Source organism: Dryobates pubescens, chromosome 29 (assembly GCF_014839835.1).
Source record: "Dryobates pubescens isolate bDryPub1 chromosome 29, bDryPub1.pri, whole genome shotgun sequence".
In the NCBI taxonomy this organism is placed as follows: domain Eukaryota; kingdom Metazoa; phylum Chordata; class Aves; order Piciformes; family Picidae; genus Dryobates; species Dryobates pubescens.
In genome coordinates this window covers 440,841-463,127 of record NC_071640.1, presented here as the reverse complement: position 1 = coordinate 463,127, position 22,287 = coordinate 440,841, and the positions used below count along the sequence as shown (strand labels likewise).

At 61.8% G+C, this 22,287-nt stretch overlaps 3 protein-coding genes across 4 annotated transcripts in view; 1 reads left to right on the top strand and 2 right to left on the bottom strand.

Moving 5' to 3' along the window:
• The window catches only part of NUP188 (nucleoporin 188), a 29,443-nt gene extending 18,790 nt beyond the window's left edge, over positions 1 to 10,653 (bottom strand). For both annotated transcript variants that reach the window (XM_054174330.1, XM_054174331.1), the window contains exons 1-18: positions 10,588 to 10,653; positions 8,796 to 8,850; positions 8,209 to 8,282; positions 7,775 to 7,859; positions 7,108 to 7,188; positions 6,630 to 6,674; positions 5,991 to 6,083; positions 5,778 to 5,897; positions 5,267 to 5,478; positions 4,505 to 4,619; positions 3,946 to 4,146; positions 3,362 to 3,451; positions 3,011 to 3,076; positions 2,465 to 2,584; positions 1,859 to 1,985; positions 1,614 to 1,769; positions 1,180 to 1,306; positions 595 to 682 (exon numbers count right to left, since the gene is read on the bottom strand). In XM_054174330.1, coding sequence (XP_054030305.1) covers positions 595 to 682; positions 1,180 to 1,306; positions 1,614 to 1,769; positions 1,859 to 1,985; positions 2,465 to 2,584; positions 3,011 to 3,076; positions 3,362 to 3,451; positions 3,946 to 4,146; positions 4,505 to 4,619; positions 5,267 to 5,478; positions 5,778 to 5,897; positions 5,991 to 6,083; positions 6,630 to 6,674; positions 7,108 to 7,188; positions 7,775 to 7,859; positions 8,209 to 8,282; positions 8,796 to 8,850; positions 10,588 to 10,613 — 1,881 coding nt within the window. In that variant the 5' untranslated portion in view covers positions 10,614 to 10,653. The remainder of the gene's footprint in view (positions 1 to 594; positions 683 to 1,179; positions 1,307 to 1,613; positions 1,770 to 1,858; positions 1,986 to 2,464; positions 2,585 to 3,010; positions 3,077 to 3,361; positions 3,452 to 3,945; positions 4,147 to 4,504; positions 4,620 to 5,266; positions 5,479 to 5,777; positions 5,898 to 5,990; positions 6,084 to 6,629; positions 6,675 to 7,107; positions 7,189 to 7,774; positions 7,860 to 8,208; positions 8,283 to 8,795; positions 8,851 to 10,587) is intronic.
• Positions 10,654 to 11,577: 924 nt separating this feature from the next.
• Positions 11,578 to 13,384, top strand: DOLK (dolichol kinase). The gene has a single exon (XM_054174364.1). It carries the CDS (start codon positions 11,653 to 11,655, stop codon positions 13,222 to 13,224), a length of 1,572 nt encoding a protein of 523 aa, XP_054030339.1. The 5' UTR covers positions 11,578 to 11,652; the 3' UTR covers positions 13,225 to 13,384.
• Positions 13,385 to 14,461: 1,077 nt separating this feature from the next.
• On the bottom strand, positions 14,462 to 18,651 carry PHYHD1 (phytanoyl-CoA dioxygenase domain containing 1). Its single transcript, XM_054174354.1, has 11 exons — positions 18,501 to 18,651; positions 17,579 to 17,737; positions 17,039 to 17,114; positions 16,866 to 16,913; positions 16,063 to 16,118; positions 15,854 to 15,916; positions 15,755 to 15,776; positions 15,335 to 15,463; positions 15,041 to 15,157; positions 14,780 to 14,906; positions 14,462 to 14,643 (listed from the first exon to the last, which is right to left on the bottom strand). The coding sequence occupies exons 1-11, from the start codon at positions 18,531 to 18,533 to the stop codon at positions 14,598 to 14,600; spliced, it is 876 nt and encodes a 291-aa protein (XP_054030329.1). The 5' UTR covers positions 18,534 to 18,651; the 3' UTR covers positions 14,462 to 14,597.
• Between the last annotated feature and the right edge of the window lie 3,636 nt (positions 18,652 to 22,287).

Sequence of the window (22,287 nt, the reverse complement as noted above, 5' to 3'; positions counted from 1 at the left end):
GCTGGAACACACTGGCTAATGTTTTTGGTACTAGAACCAAAACATTCTGATATTCTAAACGAATTTCATTGGTTGATAAACAAAAATTCAGCTTTAGATTGTGAAGCGGTTGGAAAATTTTTTCCTCAGTTCAGTTCGGTTTGGGAGTTGGGGGAGTTGGGTGTTTCAGCCTGTTCTCCCTGCCTGCTTCTTCTGCGAACTGCTGGACTTGGCCTTCAGATAAGCAAACACTAATCCTGCATGGGCTTTTGAAGCTTGCTAACAACTCTTTTCCTTAGTAACTTGCCTTTCTCTCTCTCTAACCCCTTTTTGGGGAAAAAGGGAGGTAAGGGGGGGAGAGAGGGGGTTCCAAAGAGGGGATCCCTCCCTGAGGGAGGGATTTTTGTTGTGTTATTTGTCTTTGCTGTGTATTTCTGTGTATATATTGTAAATACCTGTATATATTGTGTTATATATAACCTGCTTTCCATATATGCTTGTAAATATATAGCTTTTGCTCTTCGACTGAGTTAGCTGTGGTTTCTTACTCTGTGGAGGAGGGAGAGCTAAGCCCTCTCTCAACCTACCACACAGGGGCAGGAGGAGGCTGCTCACCTTGGCTGGCATGCGGGCAGCCAGCACCGTCAGGCAGTTGACACAGGAGGCAATGACATCCATGGGGGGGGAGATCACAGTTGTCAGCCTGCAGGGGAAAGGCTGCATGCAGTGCACTGCCACCCTACCCCAGCCTCTGGGCTGCCTCCCAGCCACGAGGCTCTTCCCTCCCTCCCTCCCTGCCTCGGACAAGTAACTCCAGACACCAGTCTGCACCTCCAGTCTAGACCTGCCCCACCCCCACACTGAGTCACAGCCTTTTACTGCAGCAGGCAGCACTGCCACAGCCAGCAGCCAGTGCAGCTGAGCAGCTCCCAGGCACTTCACAGAGGAGGCTGCTTCACTCCCCAGCAGCTCCTGCTCCAGAGCTGTCTGACCCCTCTGTGTGAACGGAACCAGCAAGAAAAAAGCCCTTGAGTGGGCACAGGGTCCAGGGAAGAGGTGGAAATGAAGCCTGCTGCTGCAGCAGAGCACTGAAGGCTGTGCAGCCAGGACAGTCCTGGGGGCTTCAAGCACTGAGACACTTCTTGCAAAGCTCTCAGCACCCCCTGGCAGCCTCCCAGGCAGCCCTGCTGGGTGCCTCACCTCTGCAGCAGCATGTAGATGCGTGATGTGATGGGCAGGAGGCAGTCTGCTATGGACACATCAGTGCTGATCACTTTGTGGACCAGATCAATTATTGGCTTGACCCTCTGGCAGTGCTGGATCACATCTGGACAAAGACAACTCAGAGTAGAGAGCAGATCCAGGCTGGAGCAGCAGTCAGCTCAGGAGCAATGCACAGGGATCTGAGCACACAGCCCCATGACCAGTCCCCATACCACACTTCAGCCTTCTCCTCACCCAGAGCCTCTCCCAGCTCACTGCTGCCCTGGGCCTCTGCAGGGGACCTCACACACAGGCTGCAGAAGTCACTAACCCAGGAAGGCCTCCCCAGCGCCTCCAGCAGCGCCTCGAGCTGCTCAGTGCTGCTGCCAGCCTCCAGCTCTTCCTCCCCTGCCCTGCCCAGGCTCTCTCACCTGCTGTGGACACCACATGCAGCAGCATCTCGATCTCACAGGTGAAGAGGGTCCAGCTGCTGTAGCTGTAGTCCCAGCGCACCAGGTAGGCTCTGTCGTCCAGCACCACCTGCCCCACCGCGCCCTGCGGCAGCCGCAGGTTGGTCTGGCCCAGCCCTGCGGGGGAGGAGGCAGGGGCAGTGTGGGCAGCAGCAGTGCCCAGCCAGGGGGAGCAGAGCAGAGCAGGGGCAGTGCAGCCTCCCTACCGAGGGGGTAGAGCAGCTTGGGGGCCTGCCTCCTCCAGAGCGTGCCGTCCTCCTGCGACGCCACGTCGGGCGGCTTGTGCCGGTACAGCTCCATGTAGAAGGACATCTTGTCCAGGAAGCTGTACACCTGCAGCCACACAGCTCAGCACACACAGAGCCAGGCCTGCCCCCAGCACCACCACTGCCAGGGGCAGGCAGCTTGGGCAGCTTCCTTCTAGCATCCCCACCCACAGCCCCCAGGGCCAGGCCAGTCCCAGCCCAGGCAGCAGGGGCCCCAGCCTGGACACCAGGCCCTGGCTTCATCTCCAGCCAGGGGAGCTGGAAAGCTTTCCAAGGGCCAAGACACATCAGCCTGCATCAGCACAGCACTGAGGAGCCCTGGGCACTGCTCTCTGACAAGAGTTTGATGTCTGTTATCCAAGAGTGCAGTTGAGCTGCAGGGCTGATGCCAGAGTCGCCCAGCCCAGCCCAGCCCAGCCCAGCCCAGCCCAGCCCTGCCCAGCCCAGCCCAGCCCTGCCCTGCCCTGCCCTGCCCTGCCCTGCCCTGCCCAGCCCAGCCCAGCCCAGCCCAGCCCTGCCCTGCCCTGCCACCAAGGGCTCCTTTACCTTTTTTGCAGTAGATTTATCAGACACAAGGGCCTGGAGCAGCTGAAGAAGAGGACTGAGAAGGTGGGGGAACATCCCACACACACTGTCCAGGATGATGCCCAGACCTGCAGTGGGTTCCTGGGGGTGGAAAGAGAGAACAGAAGTCTCATTACCAAAGGCAATGCTCAGATGGCCTCAGCAGAGCACAGGGAGACAGCTGCTCAGAGCTGGACACTTCACATCAGCCATGCACACAGGATCACTCCAGCCCTGGCACAGACTGAAGCAGGAGGCAGTGAGCCAGGGCCAGGCAGGACAACCTGTGAGCAGGGGATCCCAGCAGGCTGCTCTGGGCAGCAGTTAGTCCAAGCCCTGCACCCCAGCCCTGCTTACACTACCAGCTACAGCAACACCTCCCCAGTACCCTTCAAGAGTAAAGCCAAGGCTGTCCCTGCAGGGCAGGACACCAACAAGCAGAGCTCCCCAGGCCCTCCTAGAAGCCCCCAGGGGACCTTCCCCCAGGCTTCAGCTGCCAGCAGGGCAGGTGCCAGGTGCTGCACTGACCGTCTTCCAGAAGAGCTGAGGGATGCTGGAGGCTGCCAGAACTTCACAGGCAGCATCGATGATGTCCTGCAGGGGCAGAGAGGGTGGAGACAAGAGCAGGGGGCTTAGCACAGCCAGCTCTGCCACAGCTACAAACACCTCCAAACCCACAGGCCTCCAGGTGCCTCCTGCTCTCCCTTCCCTTAGCAGCCTGCAGAGCTGTGTGCTGCAGCTGCACTCTGCAAAGGCAGCAGGAAAGCAGCAAACTCCTCTCCAGCTCCCAGTCACAAAGTCTGCAGCCTCTGAGTCAGGCTCAGGATGTGACAGAAGTAGCCAGCAGCAGCCAGGGGCAGGGAGAGCCTGGATGCCTACCTGCTGGTTGCCCAGGGTGTGCAGCTCCAGGGAGGTCAGGACGAAGGACAGGAGCCCATAGATGCACATGCAGGCCGTGCTGGCAGTGCACTGCAGGGGAAGAGCACACAGGGGCTGGAGGGAAGGCCACAAAGGGCAGAGCACAGCCCAGCTGCTGACAGCTCCTGGCTGCAGCCAGCAGAGGGGCAGCAAGGCAGGAAGCAGCCACGAGTTCAGCTGCACAGCAACAGGAAATCTATCACCAAGCAGCAGCCTGGGCACTGCCAGGCTCAGGGGATGTCTGCCCAAGGGGCAGAGCATCAGCACCCACTGCTCACAGAGCCCAAGGGGCCTGGCACAAGGAACCAGACAACAGTGCAGGCTTAACCCCCCTGCTGGCTCCAGCTCCAGCACGGCCAGGCCAGCAGCTGTGACTGAATGCAGCCGGTGCTGCCCAGGGCAGCTGCAGCTCCTCAGCTCTCCCAGGGACACAAACTGCTGCAGCTGCACTCCTGACCTCCGCTGCAGGGGGGGCAGATGCCAGAAGTGCCTCACTGCACCCTCTGCCCACAGCCACCCCGCTCCCCGCCCCGGGCTGCGCTCACGTTGGTGCCGGCGGCGCCGAGGGCGCGCAGCAGCCGGCTGAGGTGCTGGAAGGTGCCCAGCTGGATGGCAGCGCTGCCCAGCCTGCGGACCGTGCCCGCCGCCTCCTCGGGGCCGATGGTGTGGCGCAGCAGAGCCCAGGCCAGCAGCACTGGGGCGTGGTGGCACACATCCCCCAGCTGCAGCAGCTGCAGGTCCATCTCCTGTGCAAACAGAGCAGAGCTGGGAGGAGCTCCTCGGCAGGCAGAGCCCTGCTGAGCCACCGCCGCCCTGCAGCTCAGAGCTGCTCCAACCCCACTCACACCACCAACCTCCTGCTCCACCCCCCTAGAACCTCCTCAGTGCTTCTTGCCCTGGACAGACCCTCCCCCAGAGAAAGGCCCAAACTAGCCAAGGGGAGAGGATTTCCTTCTGTTCTTGCAGCCCCAGGGTGCTGAGTGGATGCCAGCTCCTACACCTGGCCATCAAGGATCAGACCCTTGCAGGCAACCTCCAAACAGCACAGCTGAGTATCAGGCTCTGCACTGCTGGGCCTGCCCAGGGCTCCTCTGCCAGCTTTACCTGGTGGATGCTCTGGTTCTTGGCCAACTTGTGCTCCTCTATCCTGTCATCCAAAGCACGCTCGTGGAGGGAGTCAATTTCCATGCCTTCCAGCAGGATGAGAGAGCTGAAGTAGCTGCAAGCAGGGACAGAACAAAAGCAAGAGCTCAGACACAGCACTGAAGAGCTCAGGGTGGTTCATTTTCCAATTACCACCTCCAGTTTGCTTTTGCTCAGCTGCTCTTTGCAGCCAAGAAACAGCAGGAGGTAACCCAAAGCTGCTCCCTGAGCGCTAGCAGAGGGCTGATTGCCCTCTCCGGAGCCACTTCTGCTCACTGCAGGGTGAGGACAGCTTCTGTGCTCCTCTGGCTGCCACCTGGCAGGGCCTCCATCCCCTGGCTGCAGCTGTGTCCCACCAGCTGTGCTGCTGCCCTTTGTCAGCAGAGCCAGGAGAGGTGAGGGAAGGCTGCAGTCAGCCAGAGCTCAGGGCTGGCCTGCAGGCAGGCAGCAGCCAGGCACAGGTCCACTGCCCTGCACCACAGGACCACCAGAGCTGAACACTGGAGGGGGCACAGGGCTGCCTCTCTGCTCTGCCACCACACCTCCTTCCTGCCACACACACAAGCTTCCAAGGTGGCCAAAAAGCTGTTTTCCCTTCATCACAGCAAGCTCAGCTCGAAACAGCAGTGCTTGGAGAGGCAGCAGCAGGCCTCAGAGCAGCTTTGCCCCAGGGCAAGCAGCGGTTGGGCTCTGCTCCCCCTGCCCAGCACGCAGCGCTCTTACCCGATGCGCTCCACCAGGTGATCCATGCTCTCATCCACCAGATGCCTGTTGGTTTGCCTGGTGCCAAAGCCCTGCTCCTTGAACAGCTTTGCAAAGGCCAGGAGCTCCTCAGGTGCCATCTCAAAGTATGCATAGTAGAGGAAGATGACCTCCAGCAGCATGGCCTGCTCCCGCAGGCACTGCACGAACCAGCGGCACACCTGGCGCTCTGTCTGCACAGGAGAGCTGCATCACCACGGGAGGCTCCCAGGACAGCCACCAGCTGGGACAGCTCAGTGCCAAGGAGAGGCACCAGAGCCAGAGTGCTGCTACAGGGGCATGCAATGGGCCTGTGGGCCCAGGGCTCCCAGAGCGCTCATGACAAGAACAGGAGGTGCAGCCCTCGGCGCCCGTTCTGCCAGAGCACCCTGGGGGTTGTGGGACCAGGAGAGACATCCTGTGTAACTACAGCTGCAGAGAGGCAGCTCCCAAGCCCCTGCCTGTGGGAGAGACAAGGAACAAGCCCCAGTACCATCAGGTTTCCATGTGTCTCCCAGGTAGGAGCCTCTGCCTTGTACAGTGCCTCGAACTGCTTCCGGTAGTTAGGGACCAGCTCCTTGTCCAGCTTCTCGATGCACTGGAAGTACTGAGCCTTAAACACAGACAGGAGTCAGCAGCTCTCCCCTGCTCTGACATGGGCAGTGGGCAGTGGCTGCCCTGTGTGCAGGCCAGCAGAGGCACTCACGGTGTAGGGATGCCTCTCATCCTGGAAGTAGGTGAGCAGGTGGAGCACGCAGCGCAGGATGCAGAGCCGCTCCTCGTAGTAGTAGTCAGCAAGCTGTGAACAGACATCAGCACCAGGGTGGCATCCTGCCCCACACCCACACCTTCCTCTCCCAGGCACTGCCAAGGCCTCCACCACAGAGCATCCAGTGCCCAACCACCATCACAGATGCAGTTTCAGAGCGGTGTTAAAGTTACCTGAAAAGAAACAACCCCCCGGGCTGAGCCGAGGTGCCCACAGGGGCAGGGCTGGAGCTGCCCTGAGGGGGAGCCTGGGAAAGCAGAAAGCCAGAAGGGAGGATCTCTCCTTCCTCCCTGTCAGCCTCTGCCAGATGCAGTCATCAGCCTGCACCCCCGAGCTGTCACCTCAGACCACAAGTGCAAAGCTCAGAGCATCTGCAGAGCTCAGCCCCTGCTAGCAAAAATCTCCTGCCTGTAGCAGCTGCCAGCTCTAGCTCCTCCCTCCCACCCCACCTGAAGTACCTCTCATTGTTTTCTCTACCAGAAGGAGCATTTCATTTATTCCAAGCTCCTCTGGCCCCACAGAAAGGAAGCTGCTCCTGTGCCAGCAGATGGACAGAAAATACCAATGGAAACTAACCTTCAGTATCAGAGCTTGGCTCTGCCTCTCGTCCTGGAGCACTGTCTGCAAGCAAAGCACAAGAAACAGCTGCTGCAGAGACCCCTCTGGAGCAGGGACACATTCACCAGGAAGGGCTGAAGGGCACCAAAGCCATTCTCCTTTCCACCTTTTGGAGAGATTCCAAAAGCACAAAGGCAAACCACTCATTTCCAACTCTGTGCTCACTCCTCACCCCCACTCACTCTCCTCCACATGCCTGCAACCCTCCTGCATCCCTGTGCTGCAGAGACACTGAGGCAGCAAGAGGCACCAGACAGGCCTGAGCCCCTGCTGCCACCTTTCCTCTCACAGCACTCAGGCACCGTGGGCTCAGAGGAGAAAAGCTACAAAGCCACTTCCCAGTCTGAGCTCAGGCTGACCACACATCCACAAACTGCTATCAAGGACAGATGTGGAGCAAACAGAAGGCAAACAGAAGGCAAACAGAGCTGTGGACCTTCAGGGAGTCCCTTGTTCCTCTGTAATCCTCCTGGAGGTAACACTGCAACAGCTGCACACTCTGCTCCTCATCCAGGCCCTGCAAAACACAGAAGTGCTCTGGGGAGGCTCTGGGGCTGCTGGGGGCTGCTGAGCACACTCAGGCAGCTCTCCTCTTCAAACAACTCTTCTCTGCATCAGGCACATCCTTGCTTTAGTCACAGCTTGTGCTCACAGCCCTGCCAGCAGCTTGGGGTCCCTTGGATGTGGCCAGGTTAGCCTCAGCTGCAGGAGTGCCACAGCCTCCAGACCAAGGCACCGCTGCCAGCTGCTGCGTTCTGAGCCTTGAGGGAGCACAGGGAGCAGCCTCCCAGCTCCAGACCCTCCCAGCATGGCAGCTGATGGTGGAGCATCAGCCTGGAGCTGAGCAGGGTCTGATGTCCAGAGACAACCCCAGAAGGAGCAGAAGCAGGGGAGTGCTGCTGAGAAGTGAGGCCCTCCACGGAGCAGGAGGCTACAGAAGCAGCACAGCAGCTGGAGGTCACTGCTCAGTCAAAATGTTCACCTGCAGCCTCCCCCTGCAGATCACTTTCAAATGGGAGGAACTTGTTTGCCTCTCCTCAACATCAAGGAGCTGCCTCAAGGGCACCAATGCATTCCAAGTACCCAGGGAGCAGCTCACTCACCAGAAACTTGCTGACCCTCAGGCCCAGCTCCTTCAGCGGCGCAGCCACATCTTTGTCAGCTTTGATCTTCTCTGCTGAAGCTGCACTGCAGAGCACACATCTCAGTCACTGGAGCTGCAGCAGCCCCATGGGATGAGCCAAACAGGGGCCAGGAGCAGCCCCTCTGCTCAGGCTGGATGAGCACCTGCAGCCCAGCAGGGCCAAGAGCTGCCTGGCACCAGCAGTGAGAGCAGAACCTGCTGCCTGCTGCCCTGCATCTCATGCCCCAGAACTGGGGAGGGGTTGAAGCACTTTCCCTTGCTACTCCTCTCCTGAAATCCCAAGGCATGCAGGAGAGCCAAATCCCCTTTTACATCATCAGAGATACAGGAAGCCTCTGTAGTGAGGAGCAGCCCCCTGCAGAGGCTGCTCCCCAGCTCAGGCCATTACTGTACCTCGGAGGTTTGTAGTAGGCAAGTCCCTCCAACAACCTCTGCCAGTGCTTGTTCAGCTCTGCTGCAATCTGTGCCTACAAAGAACCAAACAGCACTGAGCAGAGTCCTCAGCACCCCCTGTGCAGTATCTGAGTGAAGCAGAGATATTGCCCCCCCCTGCAGCACAGCACAGGCAGCTGAGACTGGCTCCCAGCTTGCTGCCGGCTGCAGCCCTGGGGAGGGAGAGGAAGGAGGAGGCTGCAGGCTGTGCTCAGCAAGGTTTGGATTGCCAGCTCCTGGGCAGCCCTGAAAAGCACAGACTCTGTGCCTGCAAAGAAGGGAGCAGGCTGCAGCCCTGGGAACTCCCCCAGGCCAGGCAGCCTGGAAAGCAGCACTGGTGTGAGCTCCAGACATGGAACCTCCTCAGGGAAACCCTTCCAGGCAGCTCGGGAAGAGTGACCCAGGAGTGGAGACAGAGGAACTAAAATTGCACTGGGCAAGAGGGAGAGGCAGCAAACACTGCCAGCAGCACCCAAAGAGATGCACCAGGGCTCTGCTGGCCGTGGAGCCCATGCAGGGCAAACCTGCTCAGCAGGACACACACTTACAGGTTCTCTGAGAGCTGATCTGCCCAGAAGGATTGTCCATAATTCCCTGCTGCTCCTGCCAACAAAGGGGAAAAGTGGAGAGGATTTTAATGCTGAACCCTACCCAGGCTGCCATGCAGCTCACACCTCTGCAAACCTGTAATTAACCCAATCACACTGCAGCAGAAGGGAAAAAGGCTTCTGAGGAACATCAGTTTCTACCTGAGCAGTTTCAGGTATCCTGGAAGAAGCCAGGAAAGACCCCAGGAGGTGCCAGTGTCACAGCAAGGCCTGCAAGCTCCTGCCAAAGCAGCACCACCTCTCCATCAGGTTGCAGCTCAGCCTGCTGCACTGCTTGGAGGTCAGTGAACAGAAAGCTGCTGGCAGCAGAGAGGAGCACTGCACTCACTCACACTCCCTGCAGCCCTCCAGACAAGCTCTCTGCAACACCTCCATGCTTCACTCTGAATGCAAGATAAGCCTGGGCCACCCTTACAGAAGGTGGAACACAGCTGCTGCAGGGCCCCAGCACATCCACCCTTGGCTCCTTGTTTCTACCCCAGACCTGCTCAGAAAAACCAACCTGAGCTCTCAGGTCAGTGCAGATCAACCCCCAGCCCTGCTGCACGCATGCAGCACCAGGAGAGCCCCCAAACCAGCTCTGCAAACAGGGGCTGGGCAAAAAGAGCACTGCAGGAACTCAGGGGAGGCTTCGTTAGCAGCGCTGCATGACCTGGGAGCTCACCATCCCAGCTGCCCCACGCAGGCTCTCTCCAAGAGCAGCAGCAGTCAGTAGCCTGTTTTCAGAGCAGCCTCGGGAAGGTAACTCCCCAAAGGCAGTGAGAGGCCCCTGCAAGCTGACACTTGCCCCCGGCCCAGTGACCAGAGCCACGCTCTGCAGGGCAGCATCGCTGCTGCCTCCCAGACCCTCAGCAGTTAGCTCCCGACCTGCCCAGCCATCCCCTGGGGGTGCCACCCCCAGCCCACACAGAGCACCGGGGGGCATCGAGCTCTGCCAGTCAGCACTGTGCAGGACTGGGCACCAGCCTGGCACAGCCAAGCCCTCTCCTCCTCCCCTCCCGACGGCTGCTGTGAATCAAGCTGCCAGGGCTCGGTGGCACTTCGACAACGAGAGTGCAGCTCTCCGTGTGCCCACCCGAGCAGCGGCGCTGTCCCCAGCCACCATCAGCGCTGGAACCGTTACCGCCAACGGCAAAAACGTGCTCAGGACGAGCGGCGGCACCGACCTACGGCGGTCCCGGCCCCCGCGGTCCCTTGCGGAGCTTCCCCGAAGCATCGCCCCCGCCCCGCCGGGACTTTCGCGCTCGCAGAGCGTTGGGCCGGGGGCGAGACGCAGCCCCTGGGGGCTCCGCTGCCCAGCAGCGATCCGGGCTGGGGCCGGCCCCGGGCGACCCCTCCGGGCCGTTGCCGCAAGCCGAGGCTTCGGCTCCGCCAGAGCTAAGCCTCGAGAGCCCCGGTAAGCACTGCGCCGCTCGCGAGCGGGCGGAACGGCGAAGCCGGGGCAGGGTCCCGACTCGCACCGACGCCGTCCCGCCCGGGGGTCCCGCAGCGGCCGCTCCGAGAGGGGCGGGGCCTCCCGCGCGCGGGGGGGCCAGCCCGGCGCGCACCCCGCAGCCGTTAGCCCGCCCCGCTCCCGCGGCTCCGCTCCGCTCCGCGCCCCGCCGGAGCCCCCCCCGGAGCCCCCCCGCCGCGCGGCCCTGCCCGGCCCCGCCCCCCGCGTGCCCCCCGCGTGCCGCCAGGGCCGAGGCCGCCCCCGCCCCCCGCCCGAGCCGCCGCGCGCCGCACGCCGCACCTCGCGCACAGCCCGCCCGCCGCCATCTTCGCTCCCTGCTCACGTGACCGCCCGCGCGGCGCCGGCTCCGCCCCCTCCCCGCCGTTCGCGTCACGTGGGGGCGCCGCCGCTCCGCCCCCGCCGCGCGCCCCGCCCGGGGTCATGTGACAACGGCGGCGCCAAGATGGCGGCGTCCAGCCAGGTAGGTTGGGGCTGGGCTGCAGGGCTGCGCGGGGAGGGCGGCGAGGCCGCCGCTTCCCTGCGCGGAGCCGCGGAGCCGCTCCGGGGCCTGATGCAGGCCGCGATCCCCGGCACGGTCCCTGCCGCGCTGCGGCTCCCAGTGGCGATGGCCGCGGGAAGAGGAGGCGGAGGGCGGCGCGGAAGGACGGGACGAGGGGATCCTGCAGCGCTAGGGAGCACACAGGGAAAAGAGGGAGGAGAACGGTGCTGCAGCCCAGGGGAGGGTCACGGGGCGTTTGGGGTCACGTCAGTGGGAAGCTTCCCCACCCAGAGCAGGTCACGAAAGGGGTTGAGGCGATGAGTCCCCTTTGGTCTGTGCGGCTCGGGGGTGCTGAGCAGCTCAGCGTTACCTGGAAGGTGTGGAGGAAGGAACTGCAGCAGGCACAAGCAAATGAAGTCGTTCGGCAGAGAAACACAGCCGAGGCCAGGTTCACGACTCGGCAGCTTTCTGAGCTGCTGTGGTGGCACCGGAGGGCTGCGTCTCACTGGGTGCAGCTCTGCCCTGCAGCCCAGCTGGCAGGTGGCCTGCTGGGGGAGGCTGCCCTCCAGCGTTGCTGAGGCAATGGCTTAGCACCAGTCCTGGCAGGGTTGCATAAGGGTTGGACTCAGTGATCCTGAAGGTCTTTCCCAAGAGGAATGACTCTGATTCCACGAGCGTGACCCAGGCTGCATTGCAAGGTTCACTTGCTGCCGAAGCTTTTCTCGCGGTTGCTTTATTTGCTCTTTCTCTGTTTCAAGTAGGGATTGCAGTAGCACGAGAGGGAATTGCTCCTGATGGGCCCCAGCTGAGCGCTGCAGGGCGCCTGGGGACGAGTCGCCACGCTGGAGCCGCCCGGGGCTGGAGTCATGTCGAACAAGGCCGTGCTGGCAGAGTCCCTGGTGGTGTTTGCCGTGGCACTGCTGGTGCACGCCGCGGTGTGGGACAGGTTCTCCTGGTGCGCCCTGGCCCTGGCCGTCCAGGCCTTCTATGTGCAGTTCAAGTGGGACCGGCTGCTGCAGCTGGGGGGCGCTGTGTTCCAGTTCCGGACGGCGGCCAACAGCGGCCTCCTGCCGGCCAGCATGGTCGCCCCCCTGCTGGGCATAGTGATGAAGGAGAGGTGCAGGGCCGCCGGCATTGTGTACTTGGAGCGCTTGGGCGTGGTGGTGGCCTCGGCGGGCATGCTGGTCGCCCTCTTCCTGTCGGTGCTGGCGGTGGGCATCACGAAGCCTGTGCCCACCAACACCTGCATCCTGAGCGGGGTGGCTGGCAGCGTCATCATCTACACCATGAAGCACTCCCTGACGGTCGCGGAGGTGATCGAGGTGCTGGAGGTGCTGCTGATCTTCGTCTACCTCAGCATGATCCTGCTGTACCTGCTGCCGCGCTGCTTCACGCCCGGCGAGGCGCTGCTGGTGCTGGGAGCCCTCAGCTTCGTGCTCAACCGGCTCATCAAGCGCTCCCTCAGCGCCCCCGAGGCCAGGGGCGACCCCAGCGACTTCCTGCTCCTGGTGGCAGTGGTTGGAGCCGTTCTGCTGGGGCTCTTCTTCGCTGTCCTCTTCCTCTTCCTGGACTCGGGCACGTGGATCTCCTCCCTCTTCTTCCACATGATGACGGCGGTGCTGGGCCTGGGGGTCCTCGTGCCCTGGCTGCAGCGACTGATCCAGAGGAACCCTTTGCTCTGGCTGCTGCAGTTCCTCTTCCAGACCCAGGCCAGGGTCTGCCTGCTGGGGTACTGGAGCCTGCTGGCCGCCTCGGCCTGCGCCGTCGTGCTCTACCAGAACGCCCAGAGGTCGTCCGGCTCCAAGAAGCACCAGGCCTCCACCGCCACCAGGAAGTATTTCCACCTCATTGTGGTAGCCACCTACGTGCCGGGGCTGGTCCTGGACCGCCAGCTGCTGCACGTGGCCGCGGCGCTGTGCCTGGCGCTGCTGCTGCTGCTGGAGTACGTTCGCTACTTCAGGATCAAGCCCTTCGGCCAAGCCCTTCGGCAGCTGCTCTCCCTCTTCCTGGACGAGAGGGACAGTGGCCCTCTGATCCTGACTCACATTTACCTCCTCCTGGGCATGTCCCTCCCCGTGTGGCTGTTCCCCAGAGCCTGTGCTCCTAAAGGAGCTCTGTCTGGGGCAGGGGCACTGGTGCCCTACTCGGGGGTGCTGGCAGTAGGGGTGGGAGACACCATGGCCTCTGTCTTTGGCAGTACCATGGGGGAAATCAAATGGCCAGGGACAAAGAAGACCTTTGAAGGCACCATGACAGCCATCTTTGCTCAGCTGATTGCTGTGGCTCTGATCCTCATCTTTGACAGCAGTGTGAACCTCAACTCCAGCTACGCCTGGATCCTGGCAGCAGTCAGCTTGGTGTCCCTGCTGGAGGCTTACACCACCCAGATCGACAACCTGCTGCTGCCCCTCTACCTCCAGGTGCTGCTGATGGCCTAGAGGCGCTGCAGGGGGGGCTCAGGGCTGGGCCAGGCGCTGCAGGGGGACAGTTACTGAAGCTGTTAAACACAGAGGTGGAGCAGAGCTGTGCTGAAGGGGTTGGAGCCCCTGTGTAAAGCAGGGGGGTTGCTGTCTGTTCTCCCAGGCTCACAGCCACTACTGATTAAAGTTATTTGTGTGTTGTTTTCCCACTGAAGTTTCTTCTGGGTGCCCAGAGGCAAAGGAAGAAGAGGTAGGGGGGAAGGCAAACCAGAAGTAAGCAAGCAAGCCTCTCAGGGGGGCCAGGGCCCCTCCTGCTTTGCTGTACTGGGTCCTGCCGCCTCAGCCTGCTCAGTGTGACCTCCTGGTTGCTGCAGGAGCAGCACCTGGAGCACCTGTACAGGGAGGGTGGGCACACCGCAGGTACAGCTGCCCACACCTACCCCAGCACCACCAGGCTGTGGGGTGTGAGCAGCACTGCAGGTTCAGAGACTGCCACAGCCAAGTGTGTCCAGGGTGGCTGTGAGCACATTGGTCACAAGAGCAGAGGGGCAGCAGTGCTGCACAGGACCAGAGCTGGCACTCAGCACCTGGGGGCATGCAGAAAGCTTCAGCTGCCTGCAGGTCACTGCTGTGTAATTCATGCAGTGATGGTACCAGGCCCACCCCTCCAGGCTGGCACTGCAGCAGTGCCAGGGAAATCACACCCCAGGGCCCCTCCCCAGCTTGGGACACAGACCTGGATGTGATTTGGGTATCTCCCCCTCCCTGAGGCATCCCCTTGCTGTGAGCTGCTGTGGCTCAGCTGGGGGTAGCAGCTGGTCCTGTGCACACTGAGGGCTCAAGGCTGGCAGCAGGCACCTTGGAGCTGGCCCTGGCTGCTGGGAGGAGGTCAAACTCTCAAAGAAGAGATGAGGAAGAAAAGAAAAACCAAGCCCCAACCCCACCCTGAGTTCTCCTTTTCATCTCTCTCAGGGCAGGGCAGGCTGACTGAGAGCAGGGTCCCTGCTCCCCTTGCCCAGGAGGGGCTGAGCTCAGCCACAATGAGTCAAGCAGGACAGAGCTGAGGGCAGGAGCCAGGCAGCCACCTCCATGTGACACCTGCACTGCCAGGGGAGGCAGCAGGCAGGCTCTGGGCTGGAGCAGAGAATCCTGCACTGGTCCCAGTCAGGGTGCAAAGGTCTTTATTGGTCTGTGCTGGAGCCTGAAGGGTCCTCAGCCAAGGGGCTGGGTGGCTGTGCTCATGCTGCAGGAGCAGGAGCTGCATGCAGCTGTGCCCTGGGGCCTGAGGAGAGCTCAGTCCTGAGCTGTGAGGGTTGTGTGTGAAGGGAACACAAAGCAAGGATCAGGAAGGGACATCCCTCAGCTACTGCCTCCAGGAGCCAACCACTGCTTCAAGTGTAGAGAGATGGAAAGGGCAGCTCAGGAGTTGGCTGGAGCCTAGGAGACAAGGGAGAGGTGAAAAAGCCCTTCAGAGGCTGTGGCAGCTCTCCAGCTGTGCAGTCAGTGCCAGCTGGCTGCTGCCCCCAGGAGCTGTGGCCCCCAGAGCAGCGTCTCCTGGCTGGGATCTCCTCACCAGTTCTCCTTGCTCCAGGTGGTGTCTTTGGCCTCCATCACGTGGAAGGTGAACGCGTGGCGAGAGGCCTGGGAGCTGTTCAGCTCACTCTTGTGGACAACTTCCCCGTGGATGAGGATGAGCCCCCCTGGTGGGAAGGAAGCCCCCAGCCTGCTCTGTGCCAGCTGTCAGCCGTAGGGTGGCAGGGGGGGGGCAGTGGGGAGGTCCAGCCCCAGCTCCCTGGTTCCCCCGGAGCAGGGCCGGGGCTGGGCTGGGCTTTACCTTTGCGTGTGGGCAGGGCCACGAACCGGCTCTGGTCGTAGGCTGGCTCCGACCCCACGAAGTGCACGCAGGGCAAGGTGCCCGCGGGCGCCCGGACCATCCTGCGGGAGACCCCAGCTGGGAGCCGGGAGAGCATCATCAGGGAGAGCAGCGCCCGGGACAGCATCAGCCGGGGAGCGGCGCCGCGGGCAGGGGGGCGGCAGCGCCGCGGGCAGGGAACGCCCCCATGCCCCCCACGCCCCCCACGCCCCGGCAGGGCCAGGGGCAGGTTCCCTGCAGGGAGCAGAGCCTCACAGGTGTGGGAGCCGGGGATGAACCACAGGCAGCCGTTCTCCTGCGTCGCATCCTCCAGCGCGATCCAGAAGCCCAGGACCCTGCCCAGGGGCTCCGTGTGCAGGAAGGTGGCGTCCTGGTGGGGGGTGACTGCAACGGGAGGAGCGTTGGGGTCTGTTAACGCTCGAGGGGCTCAGCAGGCAGCTGCCTCCTTCCCCCTGGCCTCCTGCCTTGCCCACCCACACCCCAGCACCTGCCAGGAACCGCCAGCTCTGATGCCCAGGAGTGGCAGCAGCTCCTGGCTCACCTCTGGCTGCTAACACTTCCCAGAAGGTTTGGACCACAAAACTCAGAGGCTGGGGTCTGGCTCTGAGCCTTTTTCCTGGTCCTGCCTTCCCTAGAGGGCATTGCTTGCAGTGTGGCAAAGAACACAAACCTCACCTTCCCCACCGATGCCAGGTTGCTGCAGGGAAAGAAAAGTGAGGAGTGAGAAGAGCTTCAGACCTCCCCCCAGCAGGGGCCCCGGGGTGACCTGGGTACCTTGAAGATGTACATGCTCTGCACCACCACTGGTCTCTCCAGGCCCAGCTGTCTGCCCAGGTCCTGCAAGGAAACTCCCCAGGATTGGCATTTGCTGGGCACTGCACCACCAAGCAGCTTTCCTTGAAGATATTTCAGTTTCCTCTGTCCTTGGGAGGCTGAAAGCCTGAGCTGGAGGAGCAGAGCACTGGGGAGCAGCCAGAGCTCACCTGCACCTTGGAGCTGTGAGTGATTTGCTTGAAGACTGGGTCGTGAGCATGCAGGGCTGAGGGGAAGGGAAGGAGCAGGCTGAAGGCTTCAGCAGCACAGGGAGCCTGGCAGCTGCCAACACCCAGCTGCAGAGAGCCAGGGGAGATCAAGCTCAGGCAGAAGCCTTCATCCCTCCCAGGACTGGAGGCCTGCGGGTTGCCACCCCAAGGTGACACAACACTTGCAGGTGTGGCACTGGCAGCCCAGCCAGCAGGGCAGGGGACACAGGGCACAGTCTGATCTGTACTGGCTGTGCCCAGCCCTGGGCTCTGGCTCTGCCACAGCAGATCCCTGACAGGAGAGAGAGCAGGGCTGAAGTCCAGGGCTTCACCCCTGGGTGACTCTGAGCTATGCAGAGCTGAGAGCCCTCCTGGAAGGCTGCTTCTGGAAGCAGCCACAGCAGAGCCAGGGGCAGCACAGAGCTGCGGAGCCCTGGGGAGAAGCTGCCTGAGTTTAATGCAGAAGCCCAGAGCAAGGAGGCTGCAGGGGGAGAGGCAGGGAGGCAAGGGGCAGGGGGGCAAGGGGCAGGGGGGCAAGGGGCAGGGGGGCAAGGGGCAGGGGGGCAAGGGGCAGGGGGGCAAGGCTGTGATCTTTGGTGCAGTTGTCCCCAGGAGGCTCAAGGAAGCAGCAGCAGAAGTCACTGCTCTGCTCAGAGGCTCCAGCCTTTGCCAAGGCTCCTCATGGTCAGCAGGTCTGGAGAAATCCTGCTCCTGAAGACCACCTCCCCCTGCCCACCCCTCCAGAGCTCATCCTTCCAACCTACCATGGCCAATCTTGCTGATGGATTTCTCCTTGGGAATCAGGAAGTTCCCTGTCAAACAAACCCCAGCACCTCGTTTGCAGGGCAGGAGCTGTCCCTGCAGCTGGAGCCTGGCCCCTGGGCCCTGCCCCAGCTTGCTCCCTCCCCTCCTGCAGCTGGCTCAGGCCAGGCCTTACCTTTCTCATCCAGAACTCCTTTCTCGAAGAAGAATCTAATCTTGTCCCCACTGGTCAGGAAATAGTCTGAGCTCCCCTGCCAGGGAGGAGAGGCCAGTGAGGACAGCGTCCTTCTGGAGGCACCAACCCTTCCAGATGCCAAGACTCACCTGCATCTTGCTCCCACCAAGCATCAGTGTAAGCAAAGCACAGGCAATGAAAGTCCTGCTCGGGAGGCTGCTCACAGCCTGGGCACCCCCCGGGGCTCTACAGGAGCCCCCTGCAGCGGCCACCCCTGTGCTGGCCACCTGGAAGATCATCTCTCTGTCTGCAGGACGAGTCCCAGGTGATCTGTGAGAGCTGCTTGTGGCTGCCAGGGGCCATAGCTGGGGGCTGGCAGCAGCTCCTCCTCCTCCACCCTCTGCCAGCAGCTCAGAGCCCTGGCAGCGCTGCCTCCAGCCAGCAGTCAGCTGTGCTCCCCCAGAGCGAATCCTCAGCAGCTGTCTGCCCTTCCCCAGTCTCCCTCCAGCTCCCTGGGGACATCCCTACCCTCCTCCGTACCTGTGCCTGGAGCTGTTCGTCCTCCTTGGTGGAGAATTGGGTGCGGCAGTGCGGCGGCACCTCCATGGCCGCCACGATGCTCTGGATCCGGCTCCTCATGCGGTCGCACTCCTCTGCCGTGAAAAACTGCTCCAGGACGAGGAAGCCATCCTCGTGGAACTGCAAGAGACAGGGAGGCTGCTCCCCAGAGCCCTCGGGGGAGCTAGTGCAAGGCGAGAGAGCAGCTCCGGCCCTTCGCGGTGCCTCAGCTCCATGTGCAAAGCGCCCTGGCCCCAGCCCCGGCTCCGCAGCCTGCTCCGGGCTCTCCTCTCGCTCCGAGAGCTCCACTCCTGCAGAGGCTTCACTGCCACACAGCTAAGAGCAACAAACCTCAAACCCCCAGTCCTCAAAGCAGAGAAGTCATCACCGCTGGAGCCTTTGCGGCTGAAGGAGCTCTCAGCTGAGTGCAAGCAGCAGCTATCAACCACAGCCTGGTGCCAGGGCAGCCAGCCCCCGTGCCAGCTGAGTGAGGCTGGCAGAGTGGGGCTCACAGCCCAGCAGCAGCCAGGTTTCTGCACAGGCTGCAGGGAGTTGTCTTCTCCGAGGGAGCCCCGGGGTGCTCCCAGGACTGCTGCAGGATGATCCCTTGCCCGGGCACCGCTGGCACCGCCGCTCCCGATATAGAACTGCCAGGGATTATCCCCGCAGGCAGATCCCGAGCTCGCCACGGGAGCAGCGCAGCAAGGACAGAAGGGCACCAGAGCAATGTGTCCAAGAGCTGCGCGGCACCAGTTACCCTCCGGAAGGGTTCTGGCCACAACGAAGTCCTCACACTGCGGCGTTTGCCGGGCAGAGCTCTGAAGGAGCCGGGCACCAGCTGCCCAGCACTGCCCGCCCCAGGCGCTGCCCCCGGCCGCGCTCCCCCCGGGCTGCAGCTCCTCACCTTTTGGATCTGGTGCTGGGTGACCGCCGCCATCGGGGCGCACGCTCCCAGGACCCCGGCGGCAGCAGCAGGATGGCACCAGGCCGGGCAGGGCTGGCACCAGGCCGGGCAGGGCTGGCTGCCCGCCCCTCCACGTGATCCTTCCCCAGCAAGCGATGGGAGCGGCCGCGGGCAGCAGGGCTCCTGCCCAGCCTCCGGGCGCTGACCCTGGCAGGGGCTCCCGGTGCTGCTCGTCCTGCCGGGGCGCAGCCACAGCCTGGTTTCACTTCCTAACGGCCCGGAGCCGCCAGCGGTTAATGAGCAACCCAGACCTCAAACCAGAGCAGCTCGGCTGCAAACGCGGCCAGCAGCCAGATAAGGAACAGAAACAAGATCCGAGGGGGTGAAAAGGTCTGAGAGCTTTGAAACAAATTTAAAGTGGTGGCTCAGGCTCCTGCAGAGCTCTTTCAGCTCAGCCACAGAACCATGGAATCAGCTTGGCTGGAAAACACTTTCAAGATCAGAACCCAACCAGCTCCCCCAGCACTGCCAGGGCATCATCAAACCCCAGCCCTCAGCACCGCATCTCCGTGGCTTGGAAGCTGTCTTGGGAAGGTCCTCTGCAGGAGGCAGCAGCCCTGGGGAGACTCCCACACACCCCCAGACCCCCTCTGCCTTGCCTGCATCTCCATGCCATGCACTTCTCATTCCCAGTCCTGTTTTCCCAGCAGCCCAGCAGTCACCTCCGCTGCCCTCTCACCATGACTTCAGAAGCTGCTTTAGCTCATACACAGCAGCAAACCACAACTTTCCTGTCCTCTGGACTGTTTTGAGCAGTGTAAACAGCACCAGAGGACAACTGATTGCATCAGCAGGGAGATGCAACCCTCCTGCTGCAGAGCTTCCACCAGAGCCTGTCCGCAGGAGCCCAGCAGCTCTCTGCCACTCCAGAAAGCCTTTTCCAGCAAGAGGAAAGCCACCTCCACCACATTATGCCCAGAACAAGTCAGAGAGCAGGATCTCATCTCTGGAAATGCCTTCTCCCCCAGTCAGTTTATAAAAGGAAGGTAGAAAGCCCTCGGACAAAGCTGGGAAGTGACCTGACCCTCTTTTCCTTCCCCTCCCTAAGCGCTTTTGCAGTTTCTGCCCCAGCCCCGCAGGGACGCTGCACTTCTGGCAAGCTCCATCGGAGGCTGCCAGAGCCCAGCCCACGTCTGTGTGAGAGGTGAAGGAGCAGGGACACAGCAGCAGCGTCTCCAAAGGCTGGCACCGTGCTGCTGCTGCAACCCTCTGGAGCCAGCCCAGCCTGCCAGGTCTCCACTCCTGCCAAAACTGCAGCTGCTGGAGCTGCCAGGGCGCTCGGGGAAGCAAAACTCTCAGCTGGATCTCTTCTCACCTCTCCTGGAGTCTGTGATATGATCAGCAGCAAGTGAGAGAATGCTGAATGGGAAGAGCAGAGGCCCCAGGAGCATCTCAGTGCTGTTAAGCAGCCTGCCAGGAGCTGCCGTGGCCAGCACCGGGCACAGCGGCTGCTCCGTGCGGGCAGCCCTGCAGCCACCCAAGGCAGCACTCTGCCACCAGCAGGTTACAAACAAAAGCATCATGAGAAAAATTCCTCTTCTCAGACCCCAGCAAGGTAAAAAGCTTCTGGTGCAGCAGGGCTGGAGGATCTTCCTGGAACCAGCCCAGCACTGCTCCAGCTGCCTCTGTGCTTTCCAGGGAGCTGCAGTGGTCAGGGCTAAAGGTCTCCTCCCCACAGGGCAGTGCTTCACCCAGGGGCTCTCTCCCCTCACTGTGCTGATGGCCTGCAGGCACCCAGCAGGCTCCAGTTTTCTTCCCCTCTTTCCTTTCACTCAGCTTCCAGGAGCTGGCAAAGCCTTGCCCAGAGGAGCTGCAGTCCAAGGCAGCCCTGGGTGACAAGGGACACTTTGTCCTCCTCCCGGTTCAGGCCTGCTGAGCAGTGCAGCAAAACTCCTCAGCGCCAAGCGGCACCCAAAGCCCCCCCAGCCTGCACACCACCTCTGGTCCTGCAGGGGGGCACTGCCACTGGGGTCTGCAGCGCTGCAGCTGAGCTGCAGTGATGGTGAACACCTAATGCAGCCCCAGCCTGCGGCTGAGCCCTGTGCTGGACACCTCCTGCTGGCCTCTGCATGCAGGAACGTCGCAGTCCATGGAGGTTCCTGGGATGAGTCAAAGAATCCAACAGTGCTGCACAACAGAATGCCCAACTCCTGCCCTCTGCAGAGCAAGATGCTGAAGGGCCAGGGGCCTCTGCCTACAGGAAACTGGGGAAAAGCAGCCAGAAAGGGAAATGCAAGTGAAAAATGGCAACTTTCACTCCATGCCCAACCCCACACAGGCTGCCAGGGAACACAAAAGCTGAGCTGGAGCTGCTGTCACCCAGCTGCCCAAACCACCCCCACAGAACGAGCATCAGGATGCCCAAACACCACCCAAATGTCACCCAGCACCACCCCAGCACCACCCCAGCACCACCCCCTCCTCACCCCAGCACCATCCCCTCGTCACCCCCACGTCACCCCAGGTCTCCTGTGGCTGCCAAACCGCAGCCCAGCCGCGGGCTCGCAGGAGGGCAGTGAGCAATGCCTGAGGCATGAGCAGCTCTCAGGTGACTCAGGCCCCTCAGCCCCCTTCTCATTCCGGCTCTTCCAGGAAGCTTTCCCTCATTGTTCAGTAAAATTCCTTCCAAGGGCACAGAGGGCAGGGGAATTCCAGAGCCCCTGAGCCGAACCTTTCCTGGTGTGACTCCACACAGGTCCACCTCTGCTGCAGGGCAGCAACTCAGCACAGCTGAGAGGATTCTGGGTGAGATTCCAGAGGCTTTCCTGCAGCAGCTGAACAAACCCAGCACCGATGGAGGGAGAGAGGCCTGAGGCTCACAGTGCCCTTCTCCAGCTCTGCCCCATGTGCTGCTGGGAGGGAGGCAGGACAGAACCCCTTGGACCATGAGCAGAGAAGCTGCAGGACCCAAACAGTGTGGGGGAAAAGTCTCCTATTGAAATGCAAGAAGAGAGAGGTGAAGCAAGAGCTTTGCTGGGGAGCATCGCCTGGCCCTGCCCCGGGTGAGGTGACTCAGGTGTGCAGTGACCTGCTCCCAGGTGAGGAAATCTCTGCATGGCTGAAAGACAAAGAATGGGAGGAAGGGAGCGGCCAGGGCCACACAGGAGCTGCTCCCAAGCCCTGGCAGCCAAACAGGGCACAGAACAACAGGTGAAAATCCTTTGCCCTTCCAGTCCTGCCAAGGCCACAATGCACCAGAGCCCAGGGCTCTGCTCAGCAGCCATCGTGCTCCAGCACCACCTCGCAGCACAGGGCAAAGGAAAAGGCTCCCAACAGAACCCAAACAGCACCAGGAGGACCTGCCTGGAGAGCAGAGCCACTGCAGCTCCGCCTGAAGCCAGCCCTGCTTTGTCTCAGGAGCATTAAGTCCTTTCTGCCTTCTGCCCACCCAAACTGCCTGTGCCAGGAGGAGCACAACCCAGGCAGCCCCCAGCAGCACTCCCAGCTCCCTCAGAAGCAGTTTCAGGAGCAGATCTCCTGGGTTTCAATGTAGCTTTATTGAAGTATCTGAACATCACCAATCCAGAGCCCAGGGAAGGTTGTTCAGCATCTTTAGTGTATGGGTTCCATATCTTACAGCTGATGAAGACAGTCCCAGGGTGCCCCAGCAGCCAGGGAGCAGCAGGGCTGGCACAACAGGGCACAGGCTGGCAGCTGGCCGGAAGCTGCTCTGGAGAGGGCTGCAGCTTCCCCTTCTGCATACACAGGAGGCCTCCAACCTCCCCTC

What these genes read in the sequence shown, in the direction of transcription:
- PHYHD1 (XM_054174354.1), bottom strand. Translation starts at nt 18,533, where the DNA reads ATGGCGGCGGTCACCCAGCACCAGATCCAAAAG. An exon ending in AGAGCATGTACATCTTCAAG is followed by an intron (nt 15,777 to 15,853) that starts GTACCCAGGTCA and finishes CTTTCCCTGCAG; the next exon opens with CAACCTGGCATCGGTGGGGA. An exon ending in ACCTGGCATCGGTGGGGAAG is followed by an intron (nt 15,464 to 15,754) that starts GTGAGGTTTGTG and finishes CTCCCGTTGCAG; the next exon opens with TCACCCCCCACCAGGACGCC.
- DOLK (XM_054174364.1), top strand. Translation starts at nt 11,653, where the DNA reads ATGTCGAACAAGGCCGTGCTGGCAGAGTCCCTGGTGGTGTTTGCCGTG.